This window comes from Apteryx mantelli, chromosome 3, assembly GCF_036417845.1.
Source record: "Apteryx mantelli isolate bAptMan1 chromosome 3, bAptMan1.hap1, whole genome shotgun sequence".
NCBI lineage: Eukaryota > Metazoa > Chordata > Aves > Apterygiformes > Apterygidae > Apteryx > Apteryx mantelli.
The window spans coordinates 66,216,525-66,234,193 of record NC_089980.1 but is presented as its reverse complement, the minus strand read 5'-3'; the positions used below and the strand labels follow the sequence as shown (position 1 = coordinate 66,234,193).

The window sequence follows — 17,669 nt, the reverse complement described above, 5'->3', positions numbered from 1 at the left end:
AGCACAGAGCACAAGCCAGTGAGTACAGCTGTAGTGAGAGAAGCCACCCAGCTTTCCAATAGCTTTACCTGACAACAGGCTTTGTCGCACTGCTGGTGTTAGAGGAATTAACCTTCATGGATTTCGCTTATGACAGCCAAGAATAAACACCTCTTGCAGTGCAGCATTCCAGGTAGAGCTTCAGCCAGAGAAGCAGACAGCAAGCGTAGCACAGGTGAGTGGCTATCACTGTTACCATTGCCAGTTTCTTCCTAGAGACATTTCTTTTTAGGAGGTGAAAGGGTGACAGTTACTACTAGGAAGGACACCAACATAAGGCCTGTACTTCTCCGGTAACTGAAAGCTCCACAGCCGGACTGAAATAAAAAAGTTTGCACCTTAACCGAATAGGCATCTTCAATTAGATTAAGAGCACGAAGATAAAATTAGCAAAGTAACAGATTCACTTGACAGCTCATAGAATTAATACACGCTGGTCTCAATACTATTCGCTTTCTACATGCTGTTTGACTTTAGAGGAGTGAGACTGAGCTACTGAGCCCGAGCACACTGAGCAGAAGCAGAGAAAGCTGTGGCAAGACACCGCCGCTGAAGCGCTGGAGGTACTGACCCCTTCTCCTCAGGCTGCTCCCAGCCGTTGCCTCCTGCTGGGTCTTTTTCTCCGATCACAAAAGGGGGCACCCAAAGCTTACAGTTATCTTGCCAACTGTTTCCATGGCTTCTCATGCAAGCTTTAGGAGCTGGAGAGCTTTAAACTGTGTTAATTTTATTACAGCAGAAGCTGGATATTCTGTGTGAAATCCATACCTACTTGAGGTCTGCCAACTCTGGTTTTCCTGTCCTAAACACTGATTTTTTTTAATTATATGTAGAGAGATAAATGTCCCTATAATTAACATTTTATGAAGTGGCCTGAGAACATGCCCAGTCCAGCTATTTTTATTACCAGTATCCTTTAGACAGATATGCAGGGAGTATGAATTGCTTTGATGGCATATAGCTGGGGGTATTACTACTCTGTGTATTAAGGAAGGTCATAATTTATTTTGTGAATGTGTATTTTCATATTGGTTACAATATATAGTTCAGTTAGGTGGCTTTTTGTATTTTAAATAGTTTTGCCTTTCAGACCATCTGTATACAAATTATTTTAAAATAACAAACACAACATTGACCAGAGTTTTAGCCATAATTAGGAAATGGGGATTTTCCACAATGCAGATTGCATGCTGCCTAGTTTCTGCAGGGGATCTTAGCCTGAACATCCCCCTGTAGTCTTTCCACAGCACTGCAGGGCTATGGCGGCAGCAGTTCCAAAAACACATTTGCAAAACAAAAAGGCTGAAATAGGTCAGTGTGATGCTCCATTTGCTTTTTTAAATCCCAGATAAAGCAAAAAGGTTTCAATCCAAAATTCCATAGCGTGAGTCAGAGGCACGAACCAATAGCAACACAAACACGCCACCCCAAACAAAGAGAACGCCTTTCTAATAAGCCTCCGCAGCATTTACAATCAGGCATCACAAAAGTCTAAGCTTGCTGCTCTCCCGAGCAGCGGGAACTGGGACTTTTAGGTTTCTAAAGGCAAAAGTTAAAAGAGTAAGAGCAAAGGGAAAAAAAAAATAAAAAAGATTCAAAGGGAGCTGACAGACATAAGAACCAGGCAGAGGCAATAAACCCATGATAATTAGCATGAAAGAAAAGAGCCCATGAAGAATCAGCTCGACCAGAGTGAGAAAAGGCAAATGTGCTGTAAAGAGGGAATGTTTAGGGAAAAATGCGTAGAATTATTTTTGCTGTTTTTTTTTCAATTAGTATTACTTAAAACAGGTCAGAAAGTGAGAAAAATAAGGCTAAAAATACAACATTTGTAATGCAACAGAAACATTTGCTGAACATCTGCACTGAAATTCAGTGTGAAACAAATGAAAAGTCTAGAAGAACTGAATCACCACAAAAAGTTCAAAGAATTCAAAAAGTTCAAAAGTCAGTTTAAAGATACCTGTTAGAATTCTAATTTTGCATTTGTAAGGCCTATGGCTGACAGCTATACATCACCCATAAATCAGTGAAAGAGTATTTTGAACCAGCTGAGAAGCTGAATAAATAAGACAGAAAGGTTCAGTAGTATGAAGAATTGTGGATAAGAGCTTGTAAGGATGTCATCAGCTTCTAAGCCAACAGGAATTTATACTCCTGTTTTGATCAGGACAAAGCAAGACATTTTAACATCATTTCTTCACAACTACCAGCTCCTGATGCACAGAGACACATTTAAGACGTTTAACTTGAAATCAGATGACTGAACAACATAGATATAAAGGGAGCAGGAATCTTGAATGAGTGCAGGACTGCAAAGAACTTGAAAGAAGGCAGAACAATGGAAAGTAAGGACTATGGGAAAGTATACCCAAAGGCTAATTTTATGCATAAGAGACTACTTTCCTTAGGCTGCCTCTACTGACAGAGGAGACAGGCTTCCCCAGAGCTCTAGTCAGAGCATTAGCCTAAACAGATGCTCTGAATCACTCATTTCCATAACCAGAGGCCTTTAAGGGTGTCCTCTTGGTCCACAAGACACCTTAAATAGAATTTATTGATTAACCTCAAATGTTCTTTCTCCATTAGAGCAAAAAAGAATGTGGCAGAACATGGTAAGCAAGACACTTCACCTGTTCATAATAAAGAAACATAAGATGTAAACATATGCCTAATCATGGCTGAAAATAGGACTTCAGCTTCTCAATAACTTCAGGGAACATTTTCAAGAATATGTAGTAGGTCAGGTCCTCAGAAGCACATGGTAAAAATGGTGGGACTACAAAGAAATGATCAAAGAAAGATCACAGAGAAACTCTGTCAGCAGTCTTTATACAAACAAGTTTTTGCTAAAGCAGAGGTTTGGTAAAAAGGCAGAGGGCTAAATCATTCAAGTTTTCATTTTGGTGTAATGAGACACAGCGTTTTCTTTAATTTTTCCCTCCTGAAGTTTTCAGGCAGTTTTTAAACCGGCAGCTTAAGCTCCGCCATACATGTTTCAGCAGTAACTATCTCCAGTATCCCTCTGCACGCTTCCTGCCTCTCAGGCAACACTTCCTCTCCTTCCCCTTCTTCTTCTGGTTCCCTTTTTGTTCTGCACTGTATGCTTCCATGACCTCACTGTATCTTCTTTCTGAGCCAGGACCATTCCCATTCACTCTGCCAGACTGCCTCTTCCACATCATTTGGGATGAAGGAAAAGGGTTCCGCAAAGGTCAGTATTGTGAACCTGATTGCATTATAATATGTTCTGCCTCAAAAATGAGCTAAATTCAACCAGACAGACGCATATATACAAATCATTAGCTTAATTTTAAGTTACACTCTCATCCTTTGCATCATGTCAAAATAAAGTGGGAACTGCAATCACATCCTCTTTCTGTGAGTCACGTTTAAATCAAAAGCAGCAGAAGACTCTCCTAGGGTGCATTAATGAGTAAAAAGGAATGAAACACCACTCCACTGTAACAACGGGTTACCACCCTCCTTTGTGGCAGGAATGACAGAATCAGTCCAGAGTTTTCCTCAGGACATCCTAATTTTCTTCTTTGTGCCAATGGTTAATTCCACAGCAACTCCACACTCTAAAACCCCAGAGCGTGTCAGCCTGTCGCAAAAACTGCACACGCTGCCAGAACCGCTGCCAGCTGGATGCTCTGGCGCCTGTTGTTCAGAGTCCCCCCAGCGTTATTGTCCATTTCAAACTTGCTGACTTTAAAGAAATTGCAGGAATCATCCAGGTGAGCACAGGGTGGCCTGGTGCACACTCTGTGCATTAGTTTCCCTTCAAATAAATCATGTAATGGTCTCTATTCCCTTCAAGTTAGCTGACTAATTTGAGTGGAAGTAGTAAATAAACAGGGAATTCCTAATACCTAAACAAACAGCAAACACGCATATGCTACATCAAATCACTCTTCTCTGCCCAGCGCTCATGACTGGATTTCAAGATACATGCACATGCTGTTGGCTCTTCCGCTCAAACTCTGGAAGCTTTCTACTGTCTGATCCCTGGAAACAACTGGATGTGTGTCTAGCATTGGGTCAGCCAGTCTGTTCTCCCAAGTTGTTTTGGCTTAGAGGTGATCCATTAAAATCTAATGAAACACCACTGCACCTCCTATAAATGGAGAAACTTTAAATCATAGCAACTGGCAGACCAAACTCTCTTAGCTAGCTGTAATCAACAATTTACGGCAGGAATACACTGCATACAGGTCTAGAACTCAAAAGGCTCACAAAGCCTGTTCCCTAAACACATTGGTGTGACTTAAAAGAAACTCCAAATAGTGATATAAAACCCTACTCATATTCCATATGGTATTACTAGGCTTGGTATCTGCTGCAATACAATTAACTAAAAATGGATACCTATTTCTGATCATTTAGTAAAATTTTTAAAAATGTTTGCTTTCTTCTGGGACACGTGAAGTTACATGAAGGCAAAAAACAAAACAAAACAAAAAAACACAACCCAGACAATAAACACAGCTTCCTCTCCATTTGTTTTATTTGGCAAAGTAGCAATTCAGACAGTTCATACAGCATTTATTCGAACTCTTCAAATCTGCATTTCAACTCATCCTCTTCTCCAAGAAGCTTTTACTTCAGAACCATTGATCCATCATGGAGGGGTCTTCATTTTCCAGTTCCTAAATGCTACTCCTGGATACTCCTTTCTGTCTCAGTAACTTGACTATCATCAACCCCCTTCTGTGCAATGGGCATACTAAGCCCAACAGCCTTGGTCCCTGAAGTCCTACACCTCCTGAAGTGGTTCTCTCTAAAAAAGTCGTTGCCAAGTCTCAGCTTTATCACCTCTTTGAGTTAGGCTAGTTTGTTACACTGTGTCCAAAGACAAGAATTTGGATACAGTTGAGCTTTTATCTTTCATTTAAACTGATTAAATTAGTGAGAAGATGTAAATAAAGCTGAACTCAAATTGAATGATAACAGTGACCAAAAGGTTGAACATTAGCATGCATCATTTAAGATATTTCACTTCAACACCAAGAACTAGATTCACAGTCGATTGTGGGTTAGTAAAAATTTGCCAGACACAAGTGGGTTTTTCTGAATTGTGTTTTCTAGAACACATGATATATTATTTCCTTTATAAGACTGATCTTCGTGTACGTGCTCCCAGGCTGCAGTCAGATTAGGAGGTGGCATATTATCTTCCAAAACATCTAAATAAATTAAAGTGATACATAGCTTTTACATGGGAATAGGATGGGACTGACCTTCAAAAGGAAGGTTATTTAAAATGTTCCTCTTTCATCTTCAGAGGCCTTTGACTTTAACCTTTATGCTTTCAGTGATTAATCCTATCACAAAAATATTGCTGTTCTGCCATAAGCCATCAGATACATTCTGCAGTGATCACTGTGGGTTGTTTTTATGCAGGTTATTTTACTCTATAATCCTTTTTAATGTAAAAAAGAAAGGAATATTATAACATGCAGTTTACTTTAATTTCTGGTTACTCAGAACTGAGCAAGAACACGCTTCCTCCCTTTCCCAAAGCAGCTCAATTTACTATCTTACTTTGTTTTCCTGTTGTCATTTTACAGCAGCAAACCACAAAACTTGGGGCATAAAAAGGTTTATACCATTACAACTTTGAAAATTGAACAATTACATCTCTATCTGTATTTAAGTGTTCAGGATTTGTTATTCATTCAGTACCTATCAAGTTCTCCTTGTATAACAAGTTGAATTCATCTTCTAAAAACTATACCAGAACTTTTCCTGGTTGAAAAGTGAGAAAATTATTACAGCAGATAGTTTTGTCAAAAGCACTTTGCATTTAAAACTAATCTAGAAGTTCATTTTATTGGAGTCCAGACATCTGTGTCTCTAATCTACCACATAGTGATCCTAATCCTCCACACAACAAACACACAACCCCCTTTTTGCTTTTAACTTTATTTCGCAAAGCAGCACTGCATAAACTGTTCAGTGATTGGGACACAGCTTATATTATATTTATGGAGTTAAATCCACATGTATCGTATCAGCAGTGAGCTATAAAACAATACAGAGTTTCAAGACTCCGTTAATTGTTTTAGAAGGAAAAGGGAAAAACCACGTTCATTATGTCCAACTTGAACAGCAGAGTTTAACAAGAGCGGCCACCTCTGACGTCTTTAATATACACAAATGCCTGGTTTTAAGGTAATAAAGCAGCTGATTGTATCTACTGCATGCTAGTCTATGACACCATGTCAAAAGCTTTAAAAAGGAAGTTCATCTCCTTTTAGTAGCATCTAGCAGACGTTGGAACACAGAAAACCTGATATTACTTACGTAGTGTCATAAGGTGCACAGAAGCAGTTTTGCCAAGGGACACAGGTGTTGAGAGAAGTGAGTGTTCAAGTACCCCCATCAAAATTAGCGTTCACAAGCTATAGGTCTTTATCTGCAGTTTTGCAGAAATTCATTTCTTTGAACAGATTAAAGTAAAATGAAACAGTGCCCACATAAAACTTTCCACCATTTCTTTATCAGATTTGCCTTAAGCATCCAAAAATAAAATAAAATAAAACAAACACCACGCTTTTCCATGCTGATAACAACAGTATAACAAAGTCCAAAACAAGCTGCAATGCTGTTGGTTTTCAAAAAGCTTTTAGAACTGGAGATGAGCAGTCCACTGTAACACTATGTTTGGGTCAAGATGATGTAGCTTTTACAATTCATCCCTGCAAAAAGAAAACACATGCAATTATGATTCTTCTTCCCTAGGAATTCACATCCAAGAATTTTTTATATTGAATCAAAATACATGTAATGCTCAAACACAACAGCAAAATTTCAGAAATCTCTTCAAGCATTTCAGCAAAAAGGAAAGGCAACAGCAATCCCATAACATCTCATATTATTTTGTGACATATTGTGAAATATGGGTCCCTCCTCTGTCTTACACTGACTGGATCATTTGCTTCAATGAACACCCCCTACCTCCCAAAACACCATCGCTTAAAATAGTTAAATGGCTACCTGTCATCCAAACTCTGTTGTGTGTGTGCTAGCAAGAAACCGGGCCAACTTGCTAGACAGAGTATTGGCAAAAAGCATTCTCAAGAGCTGCCAAAGTGGCAAGCTTAACTTCAGCTGCAGTCTCTCAGGAGAGCTAGGAACATAACCTCACATCAACAGTTTAGAGCTTGTACCATCTATTTTATTTCCCAGAGTAACTCTATTAGCTCATGAAGGAACTGTATGCTAAGTCAGAACTATGCTAAGGCAAGGAAAGCAGAGGCTTCTTTAAAACAAAGGAGATTTACATAGGAGAAAAAGGGTACATCAAAAAGTATCTCTAAATCACTATGAGGACTCTAGAAAATGCAGGCTTTTGTTCCTACAGGACATTTAACACACACTGAAATAGAGAACCCATATTCCAACAGTGAAATTGCATGGTGCATTAGTGATTTATTTAAATATTTCTAAAAACATTAACTTTAGTGCAAAGCATCCATCAAATATGAAAGCTGTGCACCATTCTATTACAATGACTGCTGGAAAATTCAAATCGAAGTGCTTGCTTTCTTTCCAAGGCACAAGCATTCCATAAACTGACAATGAGTTTGCTGCAATTTTTCTTTTAGTAGATTCATCACCCTCATTAATGAAAGCAAACACTGCTTTAATCAAGAAAAACTTCACTAATGTGATTGCTGGCCTAATACACAACAGTATTTCCAGCTATCATGCAAACTAAGTGCTACGTGCTCATGAGCAAAAGCTTTAAAGTTACAAAGACATTATCTTTCAGGAGTCATAGAGCGTGGAATGACAGCATGCAAAGCATTTAAAAGAAAAACTGAAAGGGCTGTTGAAACTAGTGCTTAAATTACTAGTTTTCTGTCTAATGCAGCTGGGATGTGAACCTTAAGATTTGTGATAAATATTTGCATTCTTTGCACTTTGCACTGCCTTCTAACAGTGAGGAACTGAAACTAAATAAAGCTTCAGAGTGTTGCAGTAATTTGAGAAAGCAGAAGACAGCAAAAGGGAGAAAAACAAATCTTGGCAGGGGTAAAGAAAAATCTGTTTTTAGCCAAATGTTTGGAAGTTTTCCATATTTGTCTGTTTCACAGAGGAGTTACTTGTTTACTTCAAACAGAAGAAAATAAACTAACATCTGATACTGGGTTTAAAATGCGGTGCAGGTGAACTTAAGACAAGTACTTCATTCATCCTTAATGCCTCCAGGAGCTGCATCACCAGTTAGTATTTACAGCATGAAAAAGCATATGTAAATAATGACTACTGTTATTGCTGTTTGGCCTCATACACCTATTTGCTGACGTGATTTTCATCCTGAATCCTATCATATTAATTTAAAAACATTCTCACAGCTTTATAAGAAACTGGCCTTTTACTGTGACAAACAGTTCTTAATCCTTTAAACCCAATCTATATCCTCAAAAATTTCTAATCATATGAAAAACTTCACACTTGCTCTGAAACTGATAAACATGACAATTTTACCCATCCACAAAATTTGGCAAGGTTTTTGCATAATGTTGCTATTGCACTTAACATATTTTAAATATTTTTCTTTTGCAAAATAATTTTTGCTCCTAGAATTCAAATGAGTAATAGATATAATTATGTCAACGTTTTAATTGTTGGCGTTTTGTGTTAATTAAGCTATTACTGACAAAATGAATAATGTTCCTGTAAATTCAAGCATATCTTAGTTCAGCAGTCCCTGTCAAAATAGTGACTTTCATATTCTGCTTATCCAAACATTTACTGTATTAAGGGGATCAACTTCCACCAAGGGATTTTTCCCTCAGTCTTCATTAGCTGTTGAATCCAACAGCAGCATGCCAGCCCGTAACAATCCATGATATATGCCTCAAAATTATGCAGTATTTATTTCTACTATAATGAGAAACTGATCTCATATGTGCACTATTGGTTTACATATATTTGAAAGTTAAAGAAACGTCTTAGATAATCAGACAGATAACAGTACTCTGCCTGCTACCTAATGTAAACAGTTTGCAGACTTAACTACACATTGCAATATAGAATCAGTTGATCTTAATGGCAGTCATATGGATCAGAAGCTGTCAAGCTATGAAGTCTATCAGGTTTAAACAGTAATCCTACTGTTATAACAGGACACTAACCTATCCTTCCAGTGTTAAAAGATTTATGCTGCTACAAAACTTATAAGCAGACTCAAAAAAAGACTGCCATTTCCTTGTCAGAATATGCTGTTGTCTTCTAGAACCATTGGAAAGATCTACTAACTAACTAGTATTTTTCTCCCCTTTTCTGGCCAGGACTATCGGCTATGATTCTTGGACAACACAGGTAATTTCCCTCCACCTTCATATATGCACTCTTTCCAATCTGCTTACTAGCTCCTGCTTAGTAAGCAATATATATAATTTAGCTTAAGTCATCACAATAATCCTTCTCAGTACCTTGAAATTCTAGCAAGAGAATCATTCATCTAATATTGTCAATTCAGGCATCAAGGAAGCTTTATTAAGCCCAATTCAAATCAAATTTCTAAAGTCATTAGCTCAAAATTGCTATTCTAAAAAAAAATAATAATAAAAAGTTTGGCTTACTAGTAGGGAACATATATACCAAGAGCATCCCACATTTTTTATTGGGAGCATCCAACAGAAAATTAAGAAAGAGATTCTCAGAAAATCTGACAGCTAGCATTTCAAGAATATATCACTGTTCATTATTTAAAAAGAACACATAACAATAAGAAATAAGAAGTTTGCAACAGAGGTAAGTAATGAAATTTCTTTTATATAAATATGATCCGTCTCTATCTTCTCGGTGGAAAGTATTCAAATTAAATATTTCAACAGTATATATAAGTTTATATGTAATTTGCACTTTTTGATCCACTTCAGTTTTCTTGTCATTAGGCAACATTTGACTTTCCCTTTTTGATATATTATTTATGAAAATATTACTGATACTGTATTTCTAACTCCTAGGATTTGGCTACACTTTGAATTTGCAGCTTTTTCCCAACCAGTGTTTCAGTAGCCAATTATTTCTCCCTTCATAATTTTTAAAGGTAAATACTGGGTCTATTTTTATTTACACCTGAAGCACTTTCATCTGGTAAGGTGCTGTTACAAAATATTTGCTATGATCAATCATCAGTTTGAGAAAGTTCAAATGACAAAATAAATGACGAATTTTCTCTGCGGCCTGCTATACAAGTTACATCACATGCATACTTGCATGACATCAATTTTACATTTAACCCAAAGTACTTCTTGCAGAGATTCCTTCTGCCAAAATAAACTAAAAACTTTAAGGTTAATCTCTATTCTACATAGTCTAAGGAATTCTGGACACAAGATTCCTACTAATTTCAACTGAAATTAGACAGCTAGTTCACTAGAGGCCTTTGAAGCATTAATACAATTTTCTAAGCAGAAACATGTTAAAATATTCACTGATAAATGCATTTTTAAAAAGGGTACTTAATGATGTTGCATGTGAAGTTAAGTGGGATATAGTAACATCCCCAATTTATTTGCTGTAGTTTTTGTTCAAAAAACAACCCACACTTACTGTCACTATGATTTTGTAGTTGATGAACAAATATGAATTTAGCAAGACATTTATAAATCATTGATACTAATGCAATATTTGAAGTCAATCAAAAATGTAATATGTTAGTTTCTTTAAACAGTTTTTGTCTGGAAATAAAGCCAAGCTTGCAATAGACTCATTACTAAGCATTTCTTACATCGGTATTTTCCAAGCTGTCTCTCCATATAAGTTTTTAATAAATGAAGTTCCACAGAAAACTAAAATTGGAGAGATACTGATTTACACAAGACTTGCCGATAAGGCAGCCAATACGCTGTGTTCTCAACTGTGAGGCATGAGAGGTCTTACCTCCTCCCTGCCTCTCAGTAAGAAAAAGAATCATAATTGGGATATTTTATGTGAAAGGACAAACATCCTTACCTGCATAATCGTGTAAATGCATAAATGTGTAAACTACTACTGTATATTTGTGTACCACTGATATGTCTGTACTTTGTACCACACTCCAGAGATAGCGTCCCTGTGTACAGTCTACTTTCAAATGTCCTACAGAGCTACATCTGAGAAGACTCCCATTCCTATTTGGGGTCTAACCATACTACTGCAGCTGAACCAAATGCAGAAAAATTCACTAAATTTAAAGAAACGCAAAAATATTCACAATATGAGACTCTATATACCACCACAACATTACTTAATCAAAACCCAGTTTGATCCTTTCATCCAGTTCAAATTTTCTTTTGCTCTAAGTTCCACCTCTACACATACAAGAACGATGCAAAGTGTCTGAAGGTAAGTTTAACCTCAGGTACCACCTGGAAATTAAATCTCATTTAATAAAGCCAGTATTAGAGATAAAGCAAGAAAAAAAGAATTTGTTTAAAGTTACCTTAAAGTTATAATTCTGTATCTTATTCCATTTACTGTGCCAGATTGTGTTTTCATATTGCCTGTGAATAATTAATTTGAAAGTAGTTCTTTTCCCCTGGCTGTTTGAAAGGCTTTAAGAGAAGGAGTCTGGGAGACGATATTTAATCTGTCCTAGGCAGGAGAAAAGCCACAAGAGGATGACTAACAATTTCTGTAACTACTAGTACTGGCTGGTAACAGTCTCATACATACACTGTTGTGCTTCTTTATAAAGAGCACCTTGTAGTCCTAATACAGGATAGTACTAACCACTCCAAAGTATGCATAGCCAAGCAAAAATTCAAGCAGCTTCCTTCTTGCAAACTGGAAGGTCTGCTAGCCTAGGAAAATGCTGGCCTAACAATTTTAAACTGTTTTGTGAAGGAACACAGATTCTTAACATGACGAAACAGTTACCCACATCAGGAATAAGTCACATAACATAATGTTAACTAGGAGGAAGACAAGCTAAGCACACGGGATTCTTGAGCTACTCTAAAAAGAAGACTGTTCACATCCAGCTACTGAAATCTAATTAATTTTGCATTTACAGCAACTAGAGAGTCTCATATACTGCAGCTCTTTATTATAGAAAGAAAAAAAAAAAAGAAGATGCTCTTTCAGAGGAGTCGCTAATTGATCTCCACTCACAGATCTTCAACAAGTTTGAAATTGATATCTAAGAAGTGCAGAAGAAATATCTCTTTTACCTTTCACTCTAGCATGGACTGCAAATGGTGATTCATAATTAGCAATTTCCTCAGCAGCAGCCAGCTGCCTATACTCTTTGGGCTCACCAATAAAGAAAAGCGACAAAAGAGACAGAGGTGACTACTTCCTGTAAGGTCCAGAACACACGGGCAGTTATTCTTGAGAAGGGAATGGGGATCTTCTTCAGATCACAAGAGGATAATTAAAAAACAAACAAACATTACAAGAGCTGTAACATTTCAGAGCTGTCCTTAACAGAGATTCCTAAGTCTGAAGCAAATTTAAATGTATATAGGAAGAAAAAGCTTCTATGGCACTGTGGTGACTAAAGATTCCCTTCTTGCTATTTATATTCTTCACTCACATTCTTTGGTAGCACCAATATATATTCTTACTACTAAATAAATAAATAATTCAGGAACTATTTCAAAGAAGAATAGAAACTCGTAGGAAAACCCGGGGAGGAAGGAAAACCCGGGGAGGAAGACCCAAAGACAAATCTATTATTTCTTCCTGAGCTGGTAGAGAAAATGGAGTACAAAATTCCATGGAAAAGATATGCAAAGACCTCACAATCCTAGTTCTAAATACACAATACCACCCTTACTAGTATAGAGGTATAATCATGCACATTCCAGAAACCCTTAAATAAACAGTATTTATAAAACAGCAACACCCATTAAAAAAAAAATTGCAACTGTAAACAGAACAGGCGGAAATACAAAAAAAAAAAAAAAAAAGTATAAAACCTCTCTGGAAAAAGAAAGGCTCAGAAATAATATTCCTCTTTTCGAGGTAAGCAGAGAGTGGAATCCAAATCTGAATGAGGCCCCTCATATTTGCCAGAGGAGGAACTGACCACAAAGCAAGACTTCCAAAGCCTGACACAGAGGCAGGAAGCCCAGGAGAACCACGCTGAGGGAATACTGGCAATGTGCTAGGATAAAGTATTAATTTGCATAACAAACATGAAACATCTGAATAGACAGCATGCTTCACAAGCTTTGAATTAAGCAAAATTCAAAAAAAAAAAAAAATCAAAATTTAAGAGTTTTAAAGCTCAAAAGTTATTTTCAGAGCTCAATACACATGCACACACTTCATTAATACAGCTAACAACACACTCACAAGTGTTTTCTGTCCAGGAAGCAAAACTGGACTGCTGCTTTGTTCATTTGCATACTAATGCCTAGCATGGTTTAAGCTGACAGCTGTGTTATGTCTACGTTATTGGCCATCCAGTTTAGCAAACTGGAAGGTTTACTACCTCTAAGAAGGCCTTTAGAGTTTGCTGTGTTGAAGAATACAAGTCTGTCCCTCTCCATCAGAGACAGGTGACAGACTTTTATTAACGTGTCTGAGAAAAATCTTCTGAGCACTACTCAACAGCATCTATTCTTTAAGAAGGGAATTCACTTCTCATAATTTCGCCCAGGGAGAAGTACTTGAGAGATTACCTATATTGCCCCCTTACGATCTTAAAAAAGATTTTTCTTCACTCGTAAAATTAAAAAATACGTATACAAAATGAACTCTCGATTAGCATGAACTTACAGGACAAGACAATATTTATTCTGAAGTAGTATTTTATACTTTACCATAATTACTGGGCAGGCTAGTTTAAAGAGTTCAGTGAAGGGAAGTTTAAATTTAGAAAATATTGTGCTCAAACAATGAATGAGAAACTTCAACACAAACAGAAGACTACAGAAAACACGAGTCCAAAAGAGACAAAGTGCAATCCATGCAATATTTTTCTTCTGCTTTTAATTTAACTTAAACTTAGCATAACCTCCTTTTGGTGATGTAGGAATGCAGACTGAGTCACTTTTCATGGTATGGAAGAGCAGAAAGCAATGACAGCAGCAAAGGCAGGCCTTGCAGTCTATCTGCTTAAAATTCACACCCTTTCACCTTGCGTGTGTGGAAGAAGTAAGTGGAACAGAAAATCACTTCCACCTGGACCACTGCTTCTCTTTATCTGTTAAAGGCACATATATCACTCCCATCAGGGGCTTCATTTTGACACTGCCATCTTCTAGTTTGTCATATTGTTCGAGCATCTGGTTTCCCCCTGCAGGACCAACTGGTAATATCAATCTTCCTCCAGGTTTTAACTGATCTATAAGCTAGAGCACAACACAGAAATTAGTGTAACCAGACACTGCAGAAAAGCTAGATATAAAGTTCATTGTATTAAGTGAACAGCTTTGCCACATTTTATCTACCTACTATTATGCAGGACATAACTACTTCAACTAAAAACATAAATAAATAAAATAAAAAGATGCATTGAAAACAATAGTATCACAGCAACATGGTACAATAATTGGTATTACAGAAAAATTGACAATAATTTCATATCATTCCCAAAGATTTGAGATTTGTGACATTTTGTTTATTTATCTTTCTGGAATAATTTTAAGTTATGGACTCATTACCCAACAGCCCCTCTTCCATTCTGTGGATTCAATAGCATTTTATGAAACTAGTCTGAAATATCTGAATATGATTAGCATAAGTGACAATTAACAGAATATATGAAAGAATTGCTTGGAAACTTTTTTTTTCTTTTGAAATTAAAGGAGGTTAACTACAGTAGTCTCAATGAAAATTCAGTATTTTCCAGAAGCCATGGGGGATCAGGGAAACACACCAAAAAAAGCACCCCAACACCTCTAATGAAAGTCATCATTAAGAAATGTTTCATTCACTAATATGCTTTAAATAACCACTTCAATTGCCATTTGTCAACACTTTGCTGGAAACATCCCACTAAAAAACAAACAAAAAACATAAAATCAACAAAAAATAAAAAAACAAAAAAAACCCCACCCCCAGAAACACTCCAGAAACAGCCAACATCTGGAAATGTATAGCCTACCTATAGCAACTCAAACCTCCACAGTCATTCACTCTCTCTCATTAAAATTCACATTAAAAGTAAACTTAACTGATACTTAGCACATCAAGCCATTTAAGATCATGCCATATATCACAGTATTTAAATTTCTCTATCCCACTCCCTTGGGGAAAGGAATAGAAAAAAAGCTTATCTGTAAGAATTGTAATTTACTTCAGTTATGCATACTCTGAAGTCCCTAGTTACTCTTCAACCTCTCTAGGAAAAACTGCATTGTATTCACTTTGAAAGCTATGAACATATGGCATTCTCTGTCTTTCCAGCTGAGCATGTTGCTTTTTGAACAGGCCCAATACCTTGGAAAGTGTGAAACAAAGATTTAAATTTCATAATTCAGTGTTGATAAAACCAAATTAATTTATTAAACAAAATACTCAAGTTCATTGTGGTAACACAGATGGTGAACAGGCCATTTTAAAATATATTTATTTCCAGGAAAGTTATTAGATCATGCAACTCCTACAAACCAATGGGAAACCCAAATACAACAGAAACAAAAACACACCATACACTAACATCATTTTACCTACTGACACTCCAGCTGTGCAAGTCTGTCAAGTATTTTAATTAAATGTTTATAAATATATATAAAAATATTCTTTACAACAAAAAGTTTACAGAATCAGACACACAAAACATAAAGGCTTACTGCTTGGGGCACAACTGGTGCTGCAGCTCCTACATGAATTGCATCATAGGGAGCTTCTTCTGCATATCCCATTCTTCCATCTCCCACTGCAAGAAAACACTTTTTTAACCTTTTCAAAAGTAGTGGAGAAAACTGCTGATCTGTCATATCTATAGGTAAATATAAGTCTATGCTCAAATTTCAACTAAAATTCTCACCTGCTGAGCTGTAATAACATGATGAAATCATTAAAAAAAAAAAAAGTACAATTACAAAATAAAATTAACACAAAAAACCCTCATACATATACACACAAATACACACACTTATAAAATATATGAAATACTACTGAAGCACCTAAAACCAGAAAGCATGAATTTACAATGAAAGTTTTGCAACATGTGGGCCATCCAGAAAAGATACCTGAGCACATATGGGCCTTACCATTCCAATGCAGGTGACTTCCCCTCATTACAGTCTTTGAAAATAAGTTTTCCCTTGCAAAACCATTGCTAAATGTAACACAAATATAACTCACACCATTCCTAAATGTAACACAAATCATTAGTCTAAAGCATTAAATCTCAAGGGCACATATCAGAAGACTATAAAGGTGAAGAAAGGATGAAGGAAGTTTTCACTTGGACTATGCATCTGTAACTACACTACTGGTAAATAACCTCTCTGTGTGAGAATGGAAGTCCACACCTACATTCAAGATTACAGTTCCACACTGATCTCCACACAACTCCCCTTTCCTTGCAGAAGGGTCTCACCATCCTTCCTGCAGACAGCAACTGCTGGGCTAACACTGATAGCCAGGTCAGACCTGTGGCTAAAGCTCCAGATGGCTGCTAGCAAGAGATCAAGAGTAGTTAAGTTATTCAGAGGGCTACTGATGCAGCTTGAGCTTTGGTGGAGAACCAAGACGCACCCTACCACAGATGTCTCACACCACCACAATTATGCAAGTGAAAAGGGGATTTTTTTTTTTTTTTTTTTTAAATACTGAAAAGTAGCTAACTAAACTTGCTATCAACTGGACTATGGCCAATCTGAGAAAGGCTCCAAACTCAGGCCCAGAAATTATCCTGATTTAATTGCAGTTGACATTCGAAGATGAAAAGGGGCTGTACCAACAAGAGGCAGAGAATATGGTTTATTTCATTGTTCAAATCTCACAAAGTCCCTTTTCTTCCAAGGGAAACAGGCATACTCTAATGGGAGCTATTCATCACTTGTGTCTTGAAATGGAACAAGGTAAGTTTGAAATGAGTCTAAGAGAAGGCAGAAACCTTGGACTCCTCACTGTTTAGTTTTAGAAGCAAAACACAATACACATTAACCAAGAAAACTGTTGAGACTAATGTCTTCGTGGGTTTTACATAGGTCACAAACCTCAGGATCAGTAGAAAGACAATTACACTGGTCACCCTGACAATGTAAAAATTTATATATATTTATAAAAAAGTGTCCTTCTTGAGAGCAAAGGTCAGCAAAACTAAAATATTTTAGTCTCAGTACCTACTGAATACTGTAAGACAGCTTTCAGGAAAATAACCCTGGTTTTCTATTCACAATCTGGGAGGGCAAGACAACAACCTGGTCATCAGCATGGAGGGTATATGGGACATGTATCACTGAGATAAAATTATTTTCAGTACTAAATTCTTAAATATGTAGGACTATTTTAAACAAAAGTAAACCTATCTCTGCTCTGCTAACTCCAGGCTGCATTGCACATCTTTGCTTAGATAAGATGAACTTCAAGAGCGGATGAAATAGTTCCTGTTCACTGTGCCTTAAGTTCTACAAGGATGATAGGCTGCCTTTGCTACTTTTTGGGACCATCAGCACAGAGGTGATTCCCCCATTCCAGACACAGTGTATCAGTGATAACTA

General features: G+C 36.9%; 1 protein-coding gene across 2 annotated transcripts in view; it reads right to left on the bottom strand.

The window, feature by feature from the left end:
- Positions 1 to 6,524: 6,524 nt before the first annotated feature.
- Positions 6,525 to 17,669, bottom strand: part of PCMT1 (protein-L-isoaspartate (D-aspartate) O-methyltransferase) — a 36,732-nt gene continuing 25,587 nt past the window's right edge. The window contains exons 6-8 of one of the 2 annotated variants that reach the window (XM_067293563.1): positions 15,789 to 15,874; positions 14,131 to 14,345; positions 6,525 to 6,743 (exon numbers count right to left, since the gene is read on the bottom strand). In XM_067293563.1, the coding sequence (XP_067149664.1) occupies positions 14,166 to 14,345; positions 15,789 to 15,874 (266 nt within the window). In that variant the 3' untranslated portion in view covers positions 6,525 to 6,743; positions 14,131 to 14,165. The remainder of the gene's footprint in view (positions 6,744 to 14,130; positions 14,346 to 15,788; positions 15,875 to 17,669) is intronic. The other variant, XM_067293562.1, reaches the window with a different exon arrangement.